Consider the following 23,510-nt stretch of genomic DNA (forward strand, 5'->3'; position numbering starts at 1 on the left):
GGTTCAAAAGTCAAGTCAATAACAGAACTCATTACAGTAGATATAAAAGTATGTCATTCTTCTCAATCACCACAGTAGAAGTGTGTGGCTGGTTCTCAACCTGTGGATCGAGCCCCCTCAAGGGTTCGTGTGATTAATCTTAGAGTTTGCAAGATGGATGCAAGGATAAAACAGATATATATTTCTGGCACAGAAGGTTTATTTCTAAAGACTTCTTGGGACATTCTGCACACTTTAACATGCAAACAGCTTGTAAGAAGACCTCTAATTAAAAATATATGAACTGTAAACTATAAATGTAAAAGTCTCTGTTCACTGGGAGGTCTGTGGATTATTCACACTAACAGATGAATACTCTCTGAAAAGAGGAAATACTCTTTAATTTACATTTGAGCTGCATAAACAAACACTATCTGACTGAAAACACTTCCACCTCCACAGAAGCAGCACGTGTCCATTCAGAGGCTGACATCACTATCTTTGCTTTACTCTAAAAAAAGACTTCCATGTACATTTTGTTCCGGCACTTCATGGGAATGCTGCAGTGCAGCTTTTTGACCCCCTTGCTATTGTCAGCTTGCAACGGCTTAATCAAAACACCTAAAGTGAATGTACTGTGATAATGTCACCTAACATGACACAGTGTCCATTTATATCAACGCCTCACCTTCTGTTCCATAATGGTGACCACGTCAGGCAGACCGCCGACCACTCTGCCACGGTCTGAGGACAGACGACAACATGAACGTTACTCCAGTGAAGAAAATCACCTTGTTTACATTGTGAGGTGATGCAACACTGCACCTGTCTCAGTATTATTACGGTTTACATGCTCAGAAGACGGAGGAGGAAGAGGGGGAGGAGGAATGTGAAGCTGTCTTTGAAGCCATCATTTCAAAACTCATAATTTGCATACAAAGCAAAAAAAACTGAGGCTCCTCTGAAAAGGTTCAGAATGCTCAAAGAGCCGCTGGCGGCGTCTTTGAAAACACTCTCATGACCCGATTAGACATCATCTCTCACTCATCCATAATATTTAAATATTATGAATATATCACTATAATAAATAAAGATATACTCACTCTTCTCAGCGAATGCGGCTGCCCTGAAAGATGAAAGAACGACGGTATAATTAATAAGGTTCAGATACAACTTAATGAGTTTTGTTCACAAACTACTCGACTCCCCAGTAACTTACTTAAGTCTCAGGTACTCCTCATATGCGTCAGTGTACGCTGCAAAAAAAAAAAAAAAAGACAGGAAGAATCTATGTTACTTTTCAAGATCGCAGACCTAGAAATCAAAACCTTTGACCACAGATTATTAAAATAAAACTGAATACAAACATTGATTAGAAACGTTAAGTCAAGATAAAAGGGTTAATTCCTCCTTTACCTTGTCCTGAGAGGTCGAAGGTTCTGGTGTGGGTCTTCACACCGTCTGAGATCTCGATGGAGTAGTGACCCTTCTCCTTGTCGGACGGATCGCAGATCTGCATCCAGGCCATCTCCGCCGTGCCGCCGATCCTCATCTTCTCAGAGGAGGCGATCTTACTCTCCCTGCAGGTTTTATAGCCACAGGCTCTCATTTCACACTGATAACGACGGATCAAAGGCTGAACACAGCAACCACAACACCTCAGAGCTGACTGACTGATGAGGGAATTCTCCTCCATCCATGAACACATATGAGAGGAGAATACTAAATACAAGTACAAAGTCTGAGGGAAACTACATCAATCTTATTGTCAATAAATCCTGATTATTTTCAGTTTGAGGTTTGGTCGAAAAAACGTGAAGAAAATGGTGAAAAATGTCGATCAGTCCGAGATGACGTCCACAAACCAAAGTCATCAGTTTACTGTCAGAGAGCCGGAAAGCAACCAGAGAATATTCACATTTAAGACGCTAGAATCAGAGTTTTGACTTTATTTTATTACACAAATTTAATAACCACCCTCACAACACTGGCTACGTCCCCCCCCATCCCAAAAAACCCCAATAATCCTATTAAACTGTAATTCCACTAAATATTGTCAACTTAAAGTTCCCTGAAATGTGATTTATCACATCAACATATAGATGTAACATAATAAGTATTCCGGCAGTGGTGGATTTGTTTCAATCCTTCAAACAGCTTCCTTCTCTCAGTCTGTCAACCCTCTTGATAATGTCGGTGTTGTGATATTTGCTTCGTATTCACAAAACTGTTCATATTTAAGATTGTAATAATGTTTATGTTCGAAATCTGAGTTGTTACAGGCAACAAGTCTAAAAAAAATAGTAGTACAGAAAAATACTGGTGTGTCCCACATGTATTTAATGCTGCGTTGGGAACTAATTAGGAATATCCAAATGGAATATGCATGTTTCAAATAGTTAAAATAAAGGTATCGTAACTGTCACAAAAAAAGAGCTTGAGAGCTGCAAAATGTTGTTACATCTCAGCTGAAAGAGTAAATATTTGAATCCTGTCTATGTGAAATGTAAATGTGGAGGTCGTACTTGTGTTTCCAGACGGTCTTCATCTCCTCTGTGTAGTAGTTCATGTAGCACTGAAGCCTGATGCCCTCTGGAGTACACTGCAGCACCAGGTCAGAGGCCGACGCACCTGAAGGCAGCAAACACACAGAAACACACTGTCAGAAAAAGACAAAGATGTTTTCTGTGCAATCAAAACTGCTGCATGTGTGTTCAGAAAGTAAACACTCCGTCCTTCTACCTCACTCTGCAAACACAGCTTTCCCTCCCTCATTTTTCCCTCAGTTTTCTCTTCAGATAGTGATCTAAAGAGTCCCTGAGGCTGCTCTTTCCCTCAGTTTTTATTTAAAGGTTGAATCCACAACCAGTCAAAACCTTCAGGCTACAACAGGTTACAGCTACATGCAGCAAAGAGTTATGACTTAAATAAATCATTATATCCTGTCACACTGAATAACACAAGTTTGATATTATGAGTAATGCACCTTTAACGTTAGACAAAAAACTAAATTCTGGCCCGATGGTATGATGTGAGTAAATACCTTTCAGTCTGTCTCCGTTTGAGGAGCTGGCGTTGTGTTTGGTAGAGAGACAGAAGTAAAAGAGATAATAAAGTAACTGGCCTCGCTAATGTTTTCTACTGTTCCACATGTTTGTTTTGGAGAAGATTCATTCACCTTTTTTCAAGCATATACCCGCTGATAAGACTTTGGAGAAAAAAATTAAAGTGAGATCAAACTCACCAGCAATCTGGGCGATGGCATTGATGATGTCATCAAACACTGCAAGTCAATGACAGACACACAAAACACATTATAACATGTTGATTATGAGAGTAAGAATATAATAATTGATCCGTCTGAGCAGTGAAGAAACGTACCTTGTCCTGAGATGTCAAACACAGACGTGTCCTTTCCTCTGTCGTCACCGAGCACGGCCTTGTAAATGCCCTGATCTTTTCTGGAGAACTGGGAAAACAAAGATTATTAAGATTAAAGCAACATTATGACACTTTTTTTTACCTTAAACTAACACCTTCATTGTCATTTTGAAGGTACGGAGTGTCGATACACAGTGAACAGTGTCTCTAACATCACACAACACCATGATGATATGATGAGTTTTGTTTGTAATTAGGTGGTGTTACAGGTGTTACAAGGAACTTTAATTATTTGTTGATTCTGGCGCCCCCTGTGGACAAGAGTGGTATGAGCACCGCCGCCTTGTGTCTTCAAGATCTGATCTGCTCATTCTGTATTTCTTGTTTGTGCGTCTTCTTACATTGTCAGAACAAATTAGCATCATCTAACTGTTTTAAAACTGTGCTAAACCTCATGGACCAACTTTAAAGTCAAGACGTGATGAAAAAAATATGTTTACATCACATTGCTGCTCTTCTTGTTCACCTGTTTCTACTTGTAAAACAAATATGACGTGTGTTTTCTTGAAGCAACCAATTTAAACCAATATTAATCCGACATCCACCCGTCAAGTCATGAGTCAGCGAGCTAGCAACAGCCCGGTACGACACCTCAGCATCAACGTAAGGTGCTGACAGTTTGTTATGCCCAATTTTTAACGTTCAAATCAAATTCCTTCCGACGTTATGTCCCAATTGTCTGTACTGTTTCACTCAAATATGCCATGATATGGAAGCTATGCTGACGAGGGTGCTGCTGTAGTTACCAGAGGGATGGGAAGAGCGCAGGCTCCTGACATCACATTGGGAGGAGTCTCTGGAACGATCTCTTCGTCCTCTTTGTACCAGTGGAAGGTCGTCTCCTTCTTCACATTGGCCACCTGAAAGACAAACACAAGGACTCGTTTCATTGAGATCAAGGAGAGGCCAAGAGATGAGAAGAGTGGAAAACTGAGTGGTGTTGCCTGTTACCTTGCAGGCGAGCATAACGGTGCAGTCCTCAGTGACAGTGAAGTACAGATACTCAGAGAAATGTGCACCTGAAAACACAACGTGGAATCAGGATATCATCAGTACGAGGAACATAAAGAGCAACAATGAATGAAATGAAACATCAGAAACACTCAGAGGGAGTTGATCTCTGCCACAGCGTTGAACTCTGAGTGTTTCCAGATGTGTGTGTGTGTGTGTGTCGGCACCTTGCTTCCTGATGTGCTCTTTCCTCTGGAACTCGGCTTCCTTCAGAGCAGCTTTGAACACTGAAACAGAGAAAACACGATCAATGAAAGTGGACAAATAAATTACTTAATGACCACTCAGAACTACATCTGACAAACACTGAGAATGAAAGGCTGATTCAGTATTTTGTTTCTGCTCCAATATTTTTTCCTTTTGTCAGATTGTTGAAAATGATTCTTGAGGGAGAATAAAAGCCTCACCGTCTCCCACCAGCACCAGGGAGCTCTGGGTCTTGGCCTTGCCGTCATGGATCTGGACGGTGTAAGTGCCCTCGTTGGCTCTGGTGAAATGATCCACCGTCATCTGGATGACTCCTGTCGCCACGTCGTGGCTGATCTTGTGTCCCTGAGAGGAAGATTTGTGTTTAGATTACAGAAGAGATCATAAGTGTTTGTCTGTTCGTCAATTTTATTATAACAGCAACAACAAGCAAAAGATTTAAATGTTACTTTAAACAAGCTACAACTTTAATAAACACAATGATCGTTGATGTTACCTCTCCGCTGGTGACCTCCTTGTCGTTCACGATGAACCTGTAGGATACAGACGGCGACAGCTTGACGGCCTGCAGCCAGAAACGAACGTGACCCTTCTCCAGAATCTCGTAGTTCAGACCGTGTTTCAGAGGAACAACTGCACCGAGACAGAAGACGCCCAAACATTAGATCCTCAGGAAACAATCTAACTTGCATCGCAGGTCTGCTGCTACGAAACAACACTCACCTGGATGTCTGATGGCGTAGCTGAGCTCCAGCATGGTGTTCAGAGCTGCAGGACAGAGGACAACGAACATGAGCGACAAACAAACCAGAACAACAAACGATCTGCTGGATTATTATTAGTTGTAGTTGACGTGAACTCACCGTCCTCAGTCAGAGTGTGGCTGCCAGAGACTCCGTCAGTGTCAGTGACCACCACAGAGTATCTGCCCAGATCGTCTTTGTCAGGGTTGGTGAAAGTCAGTCTGGAGCTGAGGAACAAATACAGCAACTATTAAATATCCGTAAAGATCCGAACAATCACAGACACCAAGCTTGTGAGAACTGAAAGAAATGCATTTCACAGTTTAATTCCCCCAAACTTCATAATTCTGTCATGATGCAGTGTCGAAAAGAATGAATCTGTAAGACGTCAGGTCGAAAACTTTATTTTATGTATTTTTAGGAATTTTGTTTCAATTTATTGATCGTTTTTCAAGAGGTTTCCTGAAAAAGAATGAAGACATTTAGTACATTTAGAGACAGTGTCCAGTCAATCGATTAACTGATGATGTTTCGTCTCTTACTTTTTTAATCAAACACACAAAAGTGTCAGATTTCTCTTAGTGAACAAATAATTCAACTTATATTGAGAATGAAGTTTCAGGAAAACATCAAGAAACTTAAACAATAATGATAAACTACCTGAACTAAACTTAAATATAATTCTCATAGAATTAGTACCAATATAATAAAGTTCTCTACAGGAAACATTTGGGAAATTATTAAAAAATCATTAGAACTTTTCCTAATTTTAATGATATTTTCACAAATGTCCATAAATGAGTTCAGAGGCAGATGTTAAACCTCACCTCATTTATGTTACATCTCTTCTGAGAACACTGAAAACAGGAAACAGGAGCTGTGATGTTGCTCAGCAGTAAGTTGAGCTGAGTAAACGTTCGAAGGCTCGAGGGGAAACACACCGTTTGCTCTGCTGTGTTTATTAAGTGCTATTTTAAAGATTATCTTTCCGTCTGTGACCAAAGAAGAAGCCAGATGAGGGCTGAGCTGCGCCTGCAGAGACACGTTCGAGGATTACAGCGAGCTTACGTTCTGCCCTTCGTGGAGACGGACACCCTGGGGCAGTCGCCGATGGGTTTGTAGTTCTTGGACCAAATGAACTTGGACGTCTCACAGATCTCGCAGGCCTCCAGAGACAGGAAGATGTCTCCGGTCTCCTCGTCCACGCTGGCCACGATCTCCTTGGTGCCTGTGATAATAACGTGAGAAGCACAAATCTGGAATATAACATTCAGATCCACACAAAACATACAGTGAGGTCATCCGAGTATTTCTTTGCACTTTGGTCTCGTCTGTAAATTATTTTCAGTATGTTCAGGACATAATCTAAAAAGCAAAGTAGGGAGAAGTTTGTCTCTAAACACAAATTTAATTTTGTCCCCCAGAATTAAACAAAACTAAATCCGTAGTAATAATTTCAAAAAGCAACTGATTAAATCCCTACAGAAGTCGTGGCTATAGAAGTTGAGCTGTTACCTGGCAGAGCTTTAGCACAGACCGGCTCAGACAGCTGGGAAGCTTTTCCGACGCCGCTCGCGTTCACAGCACGAACTTTGAACACGTAGGTTGCACCTTCCTCCAGACCGGTCGCCTGCAGGTAACCATTCAAACAGTGTTTGACCGAAAATCCCTCTTTCAAATTCTGTTGTTGAAGAACAATTCTTCTGGTTTGTTACCACCTACGTATCTTTTCTCTCACCTGCAGGTAACGGTGGCTCACGGCTTCCTCATTCAGAGTGACAAACTCCGATGAGCCCTTCTTGGCCATCTCCACAAAATACCCAGTGACGGCGCTCGCTCCGGTGTAGACTGGAGCCTTCCACAGGACGACCAGGGAGTGACTTCTGACCTCACTGAAGCTCAGGTCGTAGGCCGGACCTGAAGGTGCGACCGAATGAAAACATGATGAAAACACGAGCACAGAGAGTCTGCTCCGGAGTCATCTTTCAGCACCCTGCATCAAAAAACCTCCAATATTTCTCATGTTTGTCTTTGACCCCTCTGAACACAACAGTCACATTACTTGTAATTCCCAAAAATCCACTCAGTTATCCTTCACAGGTATGATACAGTGATGGTTCTCCTACCCGGCTCGTCCATGGTCCAAGCTTCACATTTCATCGGGGCGCTGGGATCTGAGGGCACGCCGACACCGGCCATGTTACCAGCCTGGACCTTGAACTCGTAGAAGGTTCCCTCGGTCAGATTCTCAACCTGAAGATACAGAGAGAAGATTCACACGCCTGCAATCAGAACAAACTCACATCTGTTAGTTTCATTTATTTAACTGTGTGAGTGATGTCTCTCACGGTGCAGATCCTCTCGGTGATGGCCTCCTGGTTGACCTCCTTCCACACCAGAGAGTCGGCGTTGCGCTTGTCCACGTAGTAAGCGTTGACCTTGGAGCCGCCGCAGTGTTTGGGACTCTTCCAGGCCAGAGTGATGGAGGCGCCGTCGCAGCTCAGCATGGTGATGCCGAAGGGAGCGCTGGGAGTCGCTGCACCACAGGTAACATTTAAAGGTTTTAACATGTTTCAGATACTTCACAACAACTTCTCTGACTCCTTCATGTCGACTGTGAGCAGACTGGAACTCCAAAAACACATCAAACTCATTTCATTAATAACCGCACCGTAGTTTTGTATCGTACAACTGATTCTGTGAACTTTCTGGCAACAACCGTGTTTGGTGACATTGTAAATGTGCAGTTCTGTGATTAAAACACGGAAATCAAAGTGAGAACGGTGGGTGAGTCAGGTGGGAACAAACTGCTCATACGTACCGTACTCCACCCCTTTACCTGGACAGAGTAATGAACAATGAGCACTGAGCTACACTGACGGTGTTTGACTTGTTCACAGTTACATTTTCGATTAAATCTATGAGCTTTATTTGCATTTTAAAGTATTTTTTAGCTTCATAAACATTTTTAATTAACAAACATGTTGTTGTTCTCACCGAGCGCCGGCTCCACAGCGATGGGAGACGACTCCTGAGACTCTTCACTGAGGCCGAAGACGTTGACGGCCTGGACGCGGAACGCGTAGGTCTCACCCGGGATCAGACCGTGGACCACAAACCTGACACACACACACACACACACAATTATATATTATAGGAAGATATGTTGGTTACAAACAAGACAAGAAACAACTCATGACTCTGTTTCTTGTCTGGTTTAATTTCAGATTCAAGATGTTAACGTCGCTTCAGTGTTTTGTTCACTGACCTGGTGTGTTTGAAGGGTTTGTGGTTACAGGGGAACCACTCCTTGGCTCCGACCACGCGGCCGTCGATGTAGTAGCCCATCAGGCTTTTGGGACTCTTGGGAGCGTCCCACTGAACGAACACGGACGACTTTGTGTTCCTGGTGGCAACAACCTGACCGGGAGCAGAGGGGACGCCTGTTCAGAGGAGAGGGAGTCATCATTCAACACAAGTAATGACATCGTTATCAAGCAATTAACCATAATGGGTTAATTACAGATGTGCCTGTTTGTCCTGACATTTAGGCCTCGTCCACACTAATATGGATAATTTGCAGAACAAACATCTTCCTGTTCGTTTTAGTCTCGTCCACGCAGTTTTTTTAAAAAAAACTCTTTTGTTTCTGTGTTTCCATGTTTACGTGTTGAGTGTTCAAGGAAACGATGACGTTGAACATTTCTACTTTCTGTAATAATCCTGTGTGTGTACTAACGATGGCAGACATACACACTGCTAACATGCCTGTTTCAGCGTTTGTAATCATTTTGTGTCTCGTCTGTACGGAGATATTTTGTGAAACGAAGGTCGTGTGGACACAGAAAACGTATCTGTATCAGTGTGGACGAGGTGGTAGAGTGCTGAAAAATGAATCAACATTTAAGAGTTAAACTTTAGAAAGACAATAAAATAAACACTCAACAGATAAAGTGAGAGAAATCCAGCAGCATCGATGTGCAAATATCTACCTCTGAAATAAAACCACCGAACTTTACAGCAGGTGAAAATAAAACATCTTGAAATATTTTATATGTCTGCAGTAAAAACTGACATGTTCCTGCAAAGCAAAAACTCCATCTGGAGGAAATATCAGCCAAAATATCTTCACAAAATCTGCAGCTCAATATTTAATGTTTAACTAAATATCTTCCAGATGTGACAGAACCACACTGACACTGAACAGAATCAAAGTCCAGTTGCAAACAAAGTGAAAACTACAGATTCTTCATTTGCTTTTAATCTGATTACTGCCAAATATTCTCCAACAACTATTAAAATAAAAACATGTTGAAGGGTTTCTTGGATGTTCAGGACACATTTCAACCCAATCCGATTAAAAAATAAGAACACAAACGCTTTCTGAAAAGCAAGGTACCGGTACCGATCCACTAACAGAGGTCCTGATAATCACCTGTTGATGCTCCTGACTGCAGGTGTTTGTTGTCACGTGCCGCAGATTATGAAACAAGTGCCACTTATATAAAACATGCAGAAGTCAAAGGTGTGTCCTGGTGTGTTTTCAGTAAATGTGAGCCGACACAGAGAGAGTTCAGGTGTGAAACTGGTTTTGGTGCCTCGACTGAAATAACAACAACAACAACAAGAACAACAACAAGTCGTGTTGAGGTGAGGAGGTTTCACTGAAGACCTCAGCTCATCTACGTCACAACACAAACACAAGTGTACATGTATTATTCTTTCTGAGTGCTCAGCCCGTCACACGTGGTTAGATCACACAGTGGAAGAGTTTCATTGATCTGTACGTACGTACCGATCGACACCTCAGTTCCTGGAATGAACACAGATTTACTCTGAGCAAAAGATGTTTTCAACATTTCACATTTCATCTATTTGTCTTTTAATACAAAAACTGAATTAGAGATAAAATGAGCAAATATAAAAATACATTCCCCCATTTTCGCAACATTTCTCTCCAGATCTTTTTCTTCAAATGATTTTGATTTATGGTCAATAAATCTTGTCGTGAAGAAATGATCGAGCACTAACCAACAATCTGTTATAAAGATAATAAAAAAATCTTCTGTCAACGTGAGACACTGAGACTTTTCTTGAAGTTGCTTCATCATCTCAGTTTCATTGAGGATGTTTCTGGTCATAATTAAAAACTAGATAAACAAGATTATTTTAAGACACTAAGAGGAATTATATGTCCATAAACACTGAAAGAAAATATCAACCTGGTAAAAACAATTAAATAGAATATAAATGTCAAATCCTAAAGTGCACATTAAACTATTCAGGCCATTTTTCATTTGTTTATTGTATTCTTCATGTTGAGTTTTATATTTGATGTTTTTTCTTTTCTTATTTATGATTTAATCTTCCAGTTTGAGCACTTTAATTAAACGTTTTTGCATTTTAAATGTCACTTTTTCGTTCCACCTTTACATTTTCAAATAATCATTTTAAATTTTAAACTTGCTTGTCCCCCTTTTTTTTTCTTTTAAAGTTGAATTGTTGACATGATTATATCTTTTTCATCTGTGGAAGAAAGATTTGTGATTCCGGGCACTAAAACATTTAACTAATTAAAGTTAATGAATATTTGTCCAAAATGTGATTTTCTTCCTCATAGTTAACAGGAATAGAGCAGATCTTTGTGTTAATCTCTGTGTGAACTTTGCTGTATATATGAAACAGAACCCGGCCCCTTACCGTCCTCGTCGACCTTTTCGACGGGTTCTGAGGGCGCCGAGGCCTCGCTGGACCCGTACATGTTGACAGAATACACTCTGAACTGGTACTTTTGCCCGTCTTGCAAATCAAAAACTGGGTAACGAGGGGACTGCAGTTTGACTGCCGTGTTGATCCGCTGCCATGCTCCAGTGCCTGCTAAGCACTGTGGGAGAGTCGGGGAGGAGGGAGGAGGGAGGAGGGAGGAGGGGGTGAGGACATGAGAAGGAACAGCCATCTGCGACACAACCTCATCAATGTAGCATCAACACAAAGACGAGCTCACAGATCGAGTGTTTCTGCAGAGTTGGGGCTCAATTTAGTTTATCTAATGATTTTTTGTTGCTCTTTTATATTTTGTTTTATCTCTCGATGTTTAATCTTCTTCATTACTCTTCAATTAACGTTTCTATTTGCATCTTATTCTGTTTCATTCCTCTGCGATTCACGATTGTTGGACCTGTGCTGCTAAAATAAAGTTTATTATCAATATTATCTAAAGGTGTGATCATCGTCACGTGTCCAAAAGAGACTTGACTTTTGAGACGTATACACATTACTGTACAATACTGAGTCCTCCAAATATGGCAGTTCAACTTCAGCTATATTAGTTTTTTATATCAAAACAGACGAATAATGAAAGTTTAGACAACTACTTCCTTAAAGAGGAAAAAAGAAACAGTCGAGAGACAAGAATTATTATGAATAAAGATAAATATGAGGATACATTAACGTCCTTCATGTTGGCATTACTGTTAAGTACTACAACCACTAGAGGGCGCCGCTCAGAGTCAAATCAGTCTGTCACGCACCTCCAGTTTTCCTTCGCAACCATCCAGCCTCCTCCCAGCTGCTCTGTAGTGACTGTTTGTATCTGTGTCTGAGTGAAGCAACATCATATAATTGTTGTGTCCCAGTTCAGGGTCTGCGTCCTCTGAAGGACTCGGCCTCTGTGGTCTGTGAAGGCGAGTCCTTCAGAGTCCTTGTTAACCTCGTCAGTCGTTGTTAAATGTGACAGTCGAGCCTTTGGAGCATTTCCTGGTTGTGTCAGCAGATGTTTTACTCTTGCATCACGATTTCGGCCGCCCAGGCCCGCAAAAGTGACGATCTACGCTACGCAATGTCGCCATTTTCTCTCTATCTTTCTTCAGTTTCTGGCGTGCAAAGAATCTTGGGATATGTGAGGCCATGAAGGATCGTAGTGAAGCATCCTCCAAAAACAGGGAAAAGGAGGAGCATTTGGAGGAGCCTTCAGACTGGGACAACCTTCACACGGCGTACTGATGCAATTGGCCTTCAAATGCTCCTCTGAAGGATGCAGACCAGAACTGAGACACATCATTTGTTTACAACGTGTCACCAACTCCTGTTAACTATCCTCAAACAGGTCCGACATATTTTAAACATCTTCCTCTCACTTGAAATATTGCCTACACTGCTGTCGAGCATAAATAAACCTTAATGTTAGATGTACATATCTGTACATTGGTCATAAATCCTTTCCAGTGTTGTTTTTATATCTACATTAAAATCTACATTTCTAGCATATGTTTGTGTGACCTTTGTTTGGATTTGTTTAGAGAATATTTAGATTATTGCGTAAGTGGAGCCCCAACAGCACGAGTGAAACACGGTGAGCTTTTAATGCTTTCATGTTTATTACATAAGCATAAAAAACACATGTAACCTCTTAAACTGATGGATTTATGAGTTAATCCATCTTTACATCCTCATGTTGTGAAACACAGAAGCTTCTCTAGTGAGGATCTCTGAGAGTTTAATCCAAAAATCAACATCTAACATAAAAATCCTGAGTTCAGGAGGTTAATGTCTTCTTTACCTTGTCTCTACAGTACAGAGCTGAACACTGGGCTACATTGATGGAAAGCGATGGCTTACGGTGGAGCCACAACACACCTTCTCGATGACGTACCACAGCGGAGCTCGTCCGCGGGGGCTGGGAGGATTCCAGCTCAGCACGACGTACGATTTGAAAATCTCGGATGCGTGCACGTCGGTGGGCTCTCCCGGGATCGTTACGTAGCCTGGATTGGGAGTGAACGGTGTTGAGGCCTAGATCACTAACAGTAACAGCGGCTGCAGAAGTCCCACATTGTGTGTTTCATTAACTAAGTGTTGTGTTTTTAATCATCTTTTACCTTTGCAGAAATGACGAGGTGTTGGAGTGAATAAAGACAACACCAGGATCATGTTTCAGCTTTTTATAAACATGACAGAAGCTGATAAAAAGATTTGAATGTCTTTAATAAAGTTCCTGAGGTGTGGGAGTAGCTGTGAACATTACAGTAAAAATGTGGGACTTCAACAACAGCTTCAAGTGTGAAATGTTACCAACGTGTTTTTAGTTTTTAAATTAGTTTTTGTGTTAAAGGTTTGCTTGAAAGTAAAAGGAGATACATGACACACTTTTTAAAGGAGGAAGAAAAACACTAAGTAGTTTAACTGGAAATAAGTCGATTAAATCAGGTGAAGAAAAGATGGAGTTAGATCAAAGAGGGAACCACGACGGTTATCACAGGAGGAGAAGAAGAAATTATTTGATCTGTGTAGCATTCAAAGTATCATTCTTAAAATGTAGACGAGCAGGATGTTTTTATAGGTCATTTTGTTTGTAAGTTGAACATTTTGTGTCAGTAAGTAGAAACATCTGGAATCTAAAGCTATTGTTTCTGACCTACTACAAAATAAAGACATAGTAAAGGAGGTTTTTGTAGGTTGGGTGGCAGATGTATGAACAATTTCTTCCCTGCCAGAAAATTGTAGAAAAACCCAAATTCATGGGTACCGGTGATCATTCAGGGTCGACAAAATATCTGATTGCTCAAACTAAAAATCCTCTCATTTCACAGCAGACTCCATTATCCTTTAACGACAGAGATCCTGAGGTGGCGGCCGTGTTAATGACAGGACTGTATACATCCGCCCTACATCCTACAACAGCCAATGAGTGATCGTGTAAACAAGTGACCCGCTCCCTCGTCTTTCTCTCCTGAGCCACAAACACACCACCCTCCCTACGACTGATTAATTATCAGTGATATAATCGTCAATGCAGAGATGTTTTGAAGTTTTAAGTTGCTGAATGTGTTAATATGGTGATGAAGGTTGGACAAAGGGAAGAGGTGTTAGTGTTAATGTGAAGTTCAGGTGGTTTAAAGGATTAAAGGACTGAACCAGATCGGTCTTTGTGGACTACCGTACCTTCCAGGTCATCGTCCTTGATCACTATGTCGTACTTTCCTTCGATTTTAATCACTGTTGCAGGAAACGACAGCAGCAGACCCGTCAGAAAACAGTCGTATCCCACCGGTCTGTGTTTTGTATTTACCTTCATCAGTACCTTGCAGCCTCTGGCTCTCGGCTTCGTCGAGTGCGGTCACTTTGTCGGACTTGCGGGACGGCCTGCTGATGCCGGCGCTGTTCACGGCGCGGACGCGGAAGTGGTAGGAGCGGCCCACTTTCAGTCCGTGCACTGGGTATTTACAAACCTTCACCGGGGCGTCGTTGCACTGGACCCAGGTGTCGCTGCCAGCCTCACACCTACACACACCAGGATCAGGAAATGACATCAGTAGTATGACATCATCAACAAGAAACAAAATCTGAAGCTTGTTTTTAAATTTGCTGCCATGTAAAGGAAACCAGAATTAAATAAACCTACAATAAAAGTGATTGGAATCAACTGTAGGTAACTGAAAGAAATTAAACTTTAATGTTTCTGAGTAAATGCTGCATTAAATGTTTGTCTTTGGCTACTAAGGTGAAATAAAAAACAAATCTGAGATGAAAACACCTGATAAAGTGTCACCTATAACGGTTTCCTTGGCATTAACTTCAGTACGATATGACTGTATTCGCTTCAATGTGCCAACGCTGCTATAAAAAGACACTGACCGATCCACAAAGTATCCGGTGATCGCCGCCTCATTGACGGTGTTTGGGGGTTTCCAGGCGACCAGCACGTAGTCAGAGTTGATGTCGTACGCCTTCACGCTCATTGGTGCTCCAGGGGCGCCGGCCACAGAGGGGGCGGCATCTGGAAGAGCGAGGAGAAAAGAGCGTAGGATAGGATCAGAAAGAAGGAGGGAGACAGACAGATGCAACTTAAAATATATTAATGGAAAAAGGGAATGATTTATGGACGTGACAACCTTTATTTATTGTGCTGCATGTTGTTTTCTTTCAGGATGATATGAGCTTTACAATTAATAATCAACTGTCTGTCTGAGTGTTTGATATAATAATGATTAAAAACTGTAAATCAAAACTCAGACGAGGCTTCTCATCATGGGAACTGCAGACACCCTGACCGAGGTTCTCTCTAATTAATGGTTTGCACAGCAACTATAAAGAAAATAATCCCTCGTTTGGTCGTGTCAAGGCAGATTCTGAGAGCAGGTTTGGTGAGAACTGAGTGAACTTTATCTGAGTTAATGAGTCTGCTTCATGTCGTGTACAAACGATGTGACATTTGTAATGAACTGATTTTGGCTCGAGTCCTAAAACCTTAAAACCTGCGTTGAAAGATAAGATTAATATTCAGATCAGACCAGTTCATCCATTCACAAAGGGACAAATCGTTTAGATTATAATCAGATGATTTTCTGTTTGTGGATTCGAGCGTGTTGAAGCTCGTCTGATAAATTGTCACTTTGTCTCGACGATGCACATTTTTAGCAACAGACTTCACTCAAATTCATCTTTCTTTTGTCTATATTTAGTTCTAGATTTGGTGTTCCAGCATTTTCATCAATCAGTTAATATCCCCTTCTTCCTCAGCTGTGGTATCTGTGGTCATAAACAGGCTGTTTTGTGCTCTAAATGTCCATTTTTGATCGACGTTAAAAAGCTCCATGATGCAGAGAGATGTACCTGAAACAAACAGGTAGGCGCTGTGCTCAGCGGTGCCGTCCTTTGTGAAGATGCGGAGGGTGTAGAGACCCTCGTCGTCCTTCGCCAGGTGAGGCAGCGTCAGACGGGCGGCTCCTCCACCCACAGACATCTCAGCCAGCTTACCGGCTTTCAGCAGTTTATCTGTTGGACGAGAGGGAAGATGCAGCGAAGAGTGAAGAAACACAACCGGCTGAATGATTAAATAAATGAACTGATCTATAAAATAATACGTCTCACCGTCTCTGTACCACTGGGTGATCGGCGGTACGTTGGGGAGGTTGGGGATGACCACCATGCTGCAGACCAGACTGATGGAGCCGCCCTCCACACCGAAGGACACCTTGAACCGATCCAGCAGGGTCACCTCCAGCTTACTGGGATGGATGTCAGTCAGATGAGGCACTGAAGAAGTGAAGCAGCACTGTTAACAATCAATAACATTTGATATCAACTTAAAACACGTTGCCACAGATGTTGATGAAACTTTGTTTTTGAATTGTTTGCTTTGTACAATAGACGTAGTTATTTTGAGAAAAAGAAAGAATTCAGCAACCTGGAAATCATTTTTATTAATCATATAATCAACATGTCGTCCTCAGAACTTCAGTGGGAAACAACATATTGATCGTACCAGGTGACAGACTGAGGAGTGTTGTTATCAGAATGGTCAATAGATGACAGATTCTTTGCAAAAATGTTTTTACAAGAAAATGAAAAGATGTGTTTAGTCACGACGTTCTGGCAGTTTTTAAATGTCTCTGATTGGTTTAAGGATCCAACATGTTACTGCTCGTCCAGTTGAAACAAAATAAGATGTTTGGAGCACAAGAGAAACTGCCTCACGATATATTAACAGCGGGGGAAAGTATTTACCTAATTACTTAATGATTTTCTTCCCTGAACACATTAAGTCTGTGGATGTTCTGTTAGATTATCGTCTGTTTACTTTAAGCAGACCATCCTCTTGTTACTAACTTGTTTCTCGACAACAGCTTCTTACAATAGTTTCCACTGCGTATCAGGCCTCTCACATGTGACCTGCTTGCTATTTGTAGGCAGCTGATCCCGTGTGCTTGTAGTGATTGTGTCTGGGCCCGACTCCAAACAAAAAATTAACAACAACAACCCTCCGCTCCGCCCTTCAGCTACATCTTCAGATACCGCTCCCTCTCTCCTCACCTAAACCAAGATGGCAGGACTCGCCAGCTCCTGACGCTCCTGTGACGAACACAAAGTCACGTTAGTCACAGAGAGAAACACAGAAGTGGATAACGTCTGAATGGTACAGAACCAGAACAAGCGATGACTTACTCTTCACCGTCACTGTCGCCTTGCTGGTGGCCGTGCCGTGCTGGTTGGTGGCCACAGCGCTGTACTCAGCAGTATCACTCACAACACACCTGCAGCACCAGACACACACGTTACACACACGTCAGAGTGTAGTTCAATCAACCACACGCAGAGTATTTATGAAATACTCATCACACAAGGCTCCTTTTTGTAAAACATGGGTTTCTTCATTTTCTGTCTAAACAAACGAGACAAACAAACTCTCTTTGTTTTCATGACTCAATAAACAAACTGACCTGCTCTACTTTGTTTACATGTGGCGGACCCTGCCACCTTTCTAGCCTCAAACCGTGTTCTAGGGACCTGATTTTCCTTAAAAAAATACATATTCAACATTTACATCCTATTTGTAAGTCAAATCTAAATCCAGTCACCTGCTCATACTCGCTTTATGAAGCCACTTCTGTTCTTTCTTCACATTTTTATTATTTATTTTCATTATTTGTTTCTTAAAATATGATCATTATGTCCTGTTCTGTTTTTTCTTGAATATTTTTTGTGCACATAACAATATAGTTTATGAATATAGCTTTAAAATAGAATATTATTTTGAATTTTGTTTTGTTTTCTGAATCTTTACGTGCATTCATTAAACCGACTGCTGTGCTTTGTATTACTGTATATTTTATTTTGCCTTAAGAATTGGTAGCAGATCCACTTTTAACTTGACAGTCAGAAAGGATTTGAGCAGAGACGAAACAACGAGCTGAAAATTGAGCCCATCTTAAAGTCTTGGCAGTGAAAACACGGAGCCAAACACGAGCGAACGGAGCAGCTAAGCTCTTTCTTTCCTCAACGACACGTCGGTGGCTCGTCAAGGTCAGCGGTGAACTCCTGAAGTCAGTGTCTGATTCAGGCACAAGACATCATGTTCTGCCTCTTTTTAAAAGTAACCTCACATGTTGGAAGGGTGATGAAAAGGAGGGCAGTGGCGCCGTGTGACAGCGATTGAAAAGGAGTCTGAGGGTGAGAATAGAAGGAAGAAATGTGACCTTCACCCCCTCAACTATTTTAAAAGACGATCCATTTGCTCAGCTGTCGGGGAACATAAACCGTTTCTCCTTCTGTTTGAGCTTTTTCACTGTGAATGAGAAAATTGTTCTGCTTCTTTTTGCAAAGTTTGGGACATAAGCGACACGTCTCCTCACTGACCCTGTAATGCAATGACGGGGAACCGAAGACATTCAATGCCTCCAAGAGAAAGAGAGGGAGAGAGCGAGAGGGGGAGCGGCGGGAGGAATTCATGGCTCGAATGACGCAAATGTCAGCACTTCGACACGAACAGCTGAGGAGTCTCCAAGATGACGAACGGACCAACAGGCTGAGCCCTCAATCTAACTTCCCTCTCCTCTCTCGCTGCTCATCTTTTAATTTTAGACTCCAAAAGTGAAGGTGGAACGCTACAATATAAACCATTAAAGGTAAAATATCACAGAGGAGATTATCTAATCCCTCCTGTACGACAGGCTCTTTTTAGATTTTACATATTTCAAGGTCCCATATTTCTGATGCACAATCCTGATTCCAAAAAAGATCGTGCAATAATTTACAAAGGATGTGTGTTTGTACGAAGTGTTGAACCTTCTAAAGAACAGTATTACTTAGTATTAACAAAACAAATTGCAAAAAAGGGACGTTATCAAAAAACTGGGGCTGGTTGTCAACACTTCTAAAAACCTGGACTCTTGAATTCGTACAGATAACATCGTCCTCAATACGGTTCAAATCAACCACCAGCTTCTTGTTTGTGTGATGTGTCAGGATGTTTTTAACACCGCAGAGTTGTGTTGTGTTTGTGTCGTACCTGCTAATGATCAAACTGTGGACTCCATACTTGTTTTCAATCTTGTACTTTCCAGGGGCGTTCAGGGGGTCGACTGGCACGCCTCCTTTATACCTGCAAACAGTCGGGAGTCGGTCACCTGTTCACACCTACAGGCTCTCACTTTGAATCTGTATGTTTATGGGGACACGTGACTCTCTGATGGCTCATCCACCAATAAACTGACATTGTGAACTTAAATAGCAGCCGATATTTACGAGGTGATGGCTGCTTGGAGGTATGCTAAACACTGTAGACTCGTATTAAAGGGATCAGTGGAATGCTAACAACTTTTTTAGGATAGATCAAAAGATCGATGCTGTATTTATTCCCAAGACACAACACATTTTCTGTATACAGGGTGTTCTGTACAACTAAAACATCAACTACAGCTCTGATGAACTGCATGTAACTACTTCAAGATAAGACTTGGATAATGAAGGCTTCGATAGTACATGCTTTACATTTAAATGTTTTGTTGAAGAGCAAACTGAGGTCAAATCTAAAACCATCTCCTGTGAGAATTGGATGTTCTGACCATTTGACGATGGGCCTCGGGTTTCCCTGCACGGTGCAGAACAGTTTGACAGGCGTCTTCTCCCACACGGTGTGGGGTCGCAGGGCAACCAGGAAGTCCGGCATCTTGGGGATGTCATCCAAAAACTCTGGCCTCTTCGCCATCATGTCCTTAACCTGGAGAGAGTGAAATGCATCAAGAGATTGTACAGAACATGCTGCACGAGTAAACGAACAAAGACTGGGGAGGATAAAATGCTGGCAGTTAATGTTTCTTTAGACATGTTTTGTACAAGTCATATGTTGTGTACCATGTTGACATTTCTCCTGTATAAAAATGAGTCACATCACGTTCATCTTACATGTGCACGACCTGACTTTCACATCGAGAGGTGGAGGGGATGGTGGTGGAATTACAGAGAGAGAAGGCTGCTAGAACGGTGAACGCGGTTTGAGACTGGATTTCAATATATGTTAGTGTGAAACTGCTGGATATTTGTGACGAGGGACGACAGTGTTTCAATATTTGTAAGCATCACATGGGTGCGTATCAGGACAATTTCCAGTTGTGTTTGTGGCAACCGAAACGGAAATTTTAAGCAAAAAAAGATCTTCCCCTAACGCTTACCAAGTAGTTTTTGTGTCTAAACCAAATAAGAACATGAGCACAGCATCGTCACAAGGTGAAATTTAAACTGAACTTAAATAAATATCAAGTTTCACCATATTTGCAGAAACATTGGTTAACATTAACTCTGGTGATTGGGTTGGTTTGGGTTGAACTGTGCGTTGAAATGAAACAGTGGCTGCATCTAAATTACTGCTTGTACACTGTAAATACACAGACCACCTGTTTCTGTGTCATTATAAAGTCTTCTCTGCCAACATGTTGTCAGCATCAACATTAACCAGCTGACATCACTATCAACAAATCTGAAATCTGCCCGGACCAGAAGGATTAAAGAGGTGAAGCAGCAGTAAGACCTGCAGTCAACACAGCTTCACCGCTCTGGTTTCTTACTGCGACTCGAGGACACATCGATGAATATAAGATTAATATGTTGTAATTAGTCGGGTTCAGCGAGCGCTCAGCTGGAACTAATATCCGCTACAGATAATGTGCTTTTTTTTTAATTTGTACAAATATCATCTGAGTAAAATATGTCAAAAATCCACAATCACATATCACGTACTACACGTGTAGTTTCATTCAAGTTTTTTTTACATTGTTTTCTAATTAATGATAAATAATTAATAATGACAAAATTAAAAGTCAGTTGTAGATGACTACATTACAGGCCTGCTGTTGTAGGGGGTCAAAGTTCAGGTGCAACTCAGATCGACTGGTCGTTTGTTCTACAGACACACGAAATAACTACACAGAGGAAATACAGCTTCAGTCTGAACTATCCAGTACATGTATAATACAGTACATCTCATTTTTATTCATTTTTAAAACATATTGACATATGTAGTGTATCAAGATAACCAAGTGGTGTGTAAAACATAAATGTAGAGTTGAATATCATCAGTGTTCGATAATTACAAAGTGATTTGATTTGATTGCTTACCGACATTAATCTGCTGAAATACTTCACTTCAAACTGTTGAACAACTTTTATAGATGATGTGGTCAAATCTTACAGTTATTTTTGGAGGTGCTGACATCAAACAAATAAAAAAAAACACCAAGACGACATAATTAAACGCTACAGAAGAGCGATCCTGCCGGAGAGGCTCGTTACCTCTCTCTGGATGTTCAGGCTGTCCACTCGGGCCTTGGTGGTTATCCTCATCCTGCTGAGCTCCTCCTGAATCACAGCCAGTCCTTTCCCAACATTCGTAGACACTCTCTGATACTCCTCAGTCTCCTCGGCAGTCCTACAACCACAGTTATTACAGCAGCACTCTTTCATTTTTACTTTGTTTTCAATTGTTGTATTCAGTTCAGTTTCATTTAATTCCCTGAGTGGGTTTAGCTAATTTCTTTGTAGTTTTCTTGTTTTAAAAAAGTAAAAGCTTGACTTAACTTCATATTAAGTTCATTAGTTTCAGTTTTTTACCATCGTGATATGGGGAGTATTTCTCAGAGGCAAGATTAAATAAGTTTATGAGTAAGCATCACGATACAAACACAGGACTTTGTGAAGGCTTTTTAATTTGTCCTGTAAACATCCTGATCTCACTAAACATATGAACCAACGTCTCCTGATGATTCTTATGTTGACAAATTTGAGCAAACTGACAAAGACTTGAAATAAAAACATTCATTATTATATATTTTTTAAATTTATTTTAGTATTGTGAGTAAAAAAACATATTTTAAGCTCGTTTTCTTTTCTCTTAATACTAGTTTTAAGTTTTATTTAAATCAACTATTATTTCGCACATCTAGATTTAAAGTTTCGTAACTATTAGAGCCCGACTGATATTCTGGTTGGCCGATATTATCAGCTGATATATCTCAGATATCATGATATTGGCCGAAATGGAAACGTTTTGGTTTTAAACAACAATGCAGAAAATGATGCCCAGGTTGATTTTCTAATTCTGTCCAGTGGTTGAGGAATTACTGCAAAAACTGTGTATATCAACCGATATATATCGATACTGCCGTTTGTAATATCAGCATCGACTCCCAAAACTGTGTATCGGTGGGCTCTATAAACTGCGATGACATTGTTACCAACATATAACTTAAAGTGATCTATTCATCTTCATACTAACTACATGCACGAGATTATTAATTCACCATGTCAACATGAGTTAAACGTTGACTTTATCTTATACAGACTTTATATTGAATACATCCTGAACGATTAAAACTCTTAGTCTTTCCCTAAACGATTCATCTCAAGTCTTCTGTCTGAATCTACATGGGAACTGCCATCTCACAATTAAAAAGTAAGAAGTAACTATTTAAAACTCAGTTCAAGCAACAGTAGAGTTCATTCATCACTGACCAACTGTTTCTATCAGCCCGACAGGTGTAATTTAATTTAACGGAGCGTTCCGACTGCTGATTCACTTTTGATTGAATTGACAATTCAAAATGATCCGTACTGAAAAGTGAACAACTAGTAAGATGGGAGAAATGTGCTGTCTTGACTGAGGTCAGCTAGTAGAGACTGTAGTTCAGTATTACCTTACACTTAAAATAGCCTGACATATGGCAGCAGCCAATGGGAACTCACCTCTGCCGGAACACCGGGATGGTGTACGCTGGTTCCGCCATAGCCTCTGTGGCCTGGGCCTGCACCTGGCTCACTGATTTAGAGCTTGATTTCCTGTCAGGAGGACGAAACATCGTTATAGAAACAGGAATCAAGATAACGGACGTTTTTCAGGTTTAAGCATTGCAGAAGCAGTCGCTGAGCTGAAATCAGTCACGATCCACTGAAGGTTTATTTTTGATTTTTAAGTAATTCTATATTGGTGCAAAAGAAATTTTTCTTTCGAATGTTTTGCCAATCCATGTTCAACTTCTGGACTACATTTGTGTTTCCTTCTCTGTATCTGTAGTTGGAGGCAGATTTCTCTTCTTTTTATTGCCAATATAATTAAATCCTAACCTATATGTAGAGTATCCTGAGAAATCCACTCGTATTTAATCAACGTATCTGCTTAAATCTAATTTAGTAAAGATCAGCCAAACAACTTCAACGTTTGCAGAAGCTTTTCATTTGCATGAACTTCCCCTTACTGACAGCTGATGCAGACTCATGAGTAAGATTTCATCTAAAAACTACTTTACATGGTTGATCCAACTCATTTACACTCTGTCTGCATAGAAAACAATACACTTTTCC

The 23,510-nt window shown here is 41.0% G+C and overlaps 1 protein-coding gene across 8 annotated transcripts in view; it reads right to left on the reverse strand.

Annotated features, from left to right (window-relative positions):
* Positions 1-23,510, reverse strand: part of myom2a (myomesin 2a) — a 39,267-nt gene that overhangs the window by 1,626 nt on the left and 14,131 nt on the right. For 3 of the 8 annotated variants that reach the window (XM_037107537.1, XM_037107530.1, XM_037107491.1), the window contains exons 3-38: positions 22,896-22,988; positions 21,447-21,582; positions 19,724-19,878; positions 19,168-19,260; positions 17,325-17,413; positions 17,193-17,231; positions 16,251-16,415; positions 15,993-16,154; positions 15,015-15,156; positions 14,461-14,660; positions 14,322-14,375; positions 13,017-13,144; positions 11,082-11,265; positions 10,177-10,194; positions 8,650-8,824; positions 8,379-8,500; positions 8,203-8,220; positions 7,730-7,917; positions 7,508-7,634; positions 7,120-7,298; positions 6,897-7,011; positions 6,450-6,609; positions 5,502-5,608; positions 5,362-5,406; positions 5,135-5,271; positions 4,839-4,983; positions 4,599-4,658; positions 4,372-4,439; positions 4,167-4,280; positions 3,361-3,448; positions 3,224-3,262; positions 2,505-2,610; positions 1,396-1,559; positions 1,199-1,235; positions 1,083-1,105; positions 668-723 (exon numbers count right to left, since the gene is read on the reverse strand). In XM_037107537.1, the coding sequence (XP_036963432.1) occupies positions 668-723; positions 1,083-1,105; positions 1,199-1,235; positions 1,396-1,559; positions 2,505-2,610; positions 3,224-3,262; positions 3,361-3,448; positions 4,167-4,280; positions 4,372-4,439; positions 4,599-4,658; positions 4,839-4,983; positions 5,135-5,271; positions 5,362-5,406; positions 5,502-5,608; positions 6,450-6,609; positions 6,897-7,011; positions 7,120-7,298; positions 7,508-7,634; positions 7,730-7,917; positions 8,203-8,220; positions 8,379-8,500; positions 8,650-8,824; positions 10,177-10,194; positions 11,082-11,265; positions 13,017-13,144; positions 14,322-14,375; positions 14,461-14,660; positions 15,015-15,156; positions 15,993-16,154; positions 16,251-16,415; positions 17,193-17,231; positions 17,325-17,413; positions 19,168-19,260; positions 19,724-19,878; positions 21,447-21,582; positions 22,896-22,988 (3,931 nt within the window). Of the gene's footprint in view, positions 1-667; positions 724-1,082; positions 1,106-1,198; positions 1,236-1,395; positions 1,560-2,504; positions 2,611-3,223; positions 3,263-3,360; positions 3,449-4,166; positions 4,281-4,371; positions 4,440-4,598; positions 4,659-4,838; positions 4,984-5,134; positions 5,272-5,361; positions 5,407-5,501; positions 5,609-6,449; positions 6,610-6,896; positions 7,012-7,119; positions 7,299-7,507; positions 7,635-7,729; positions 7,918-8,202; positions 8,221-8,378; positions 8,501-8,649; positions 8,825-10,176; positions 10,195-11,081; positions 11,266-13,016; positions 13,145-14,321; positions 14,376-14,448; positions 14,661-15,014; positions 15,157-15,992; positions 16,155-16,250; positions 16,416-17,192; positions 17,232-17,324; positions 17,414-19,167; positions 19,261-19,723; positions 19,879-21,446; positions 21,583-22,895; positions 22,989-23,510 lie in introns of all 8 variants that reach the window. The other 5 variants (XM_037107508.1, XM_037107499.1, XM_037107522.1 and 2 more) reach the window with 5 other exon arrangements.

This window comes from Acanthopagrus latus, chromosome 1 (genome assembly GCF_904848185.1).
Source record: "Acanthopagrus latus isolate v.2019 chromosome 1, fAcaLat1.1, whole genome shotgun sequence".
Classification (NCBI taxonomy): Eukaryota; Metazoa; Chordata; class Actinopteri; order Spariformes; family Sparidae; genus Acanthopagrus; species Acanthopagrus latus.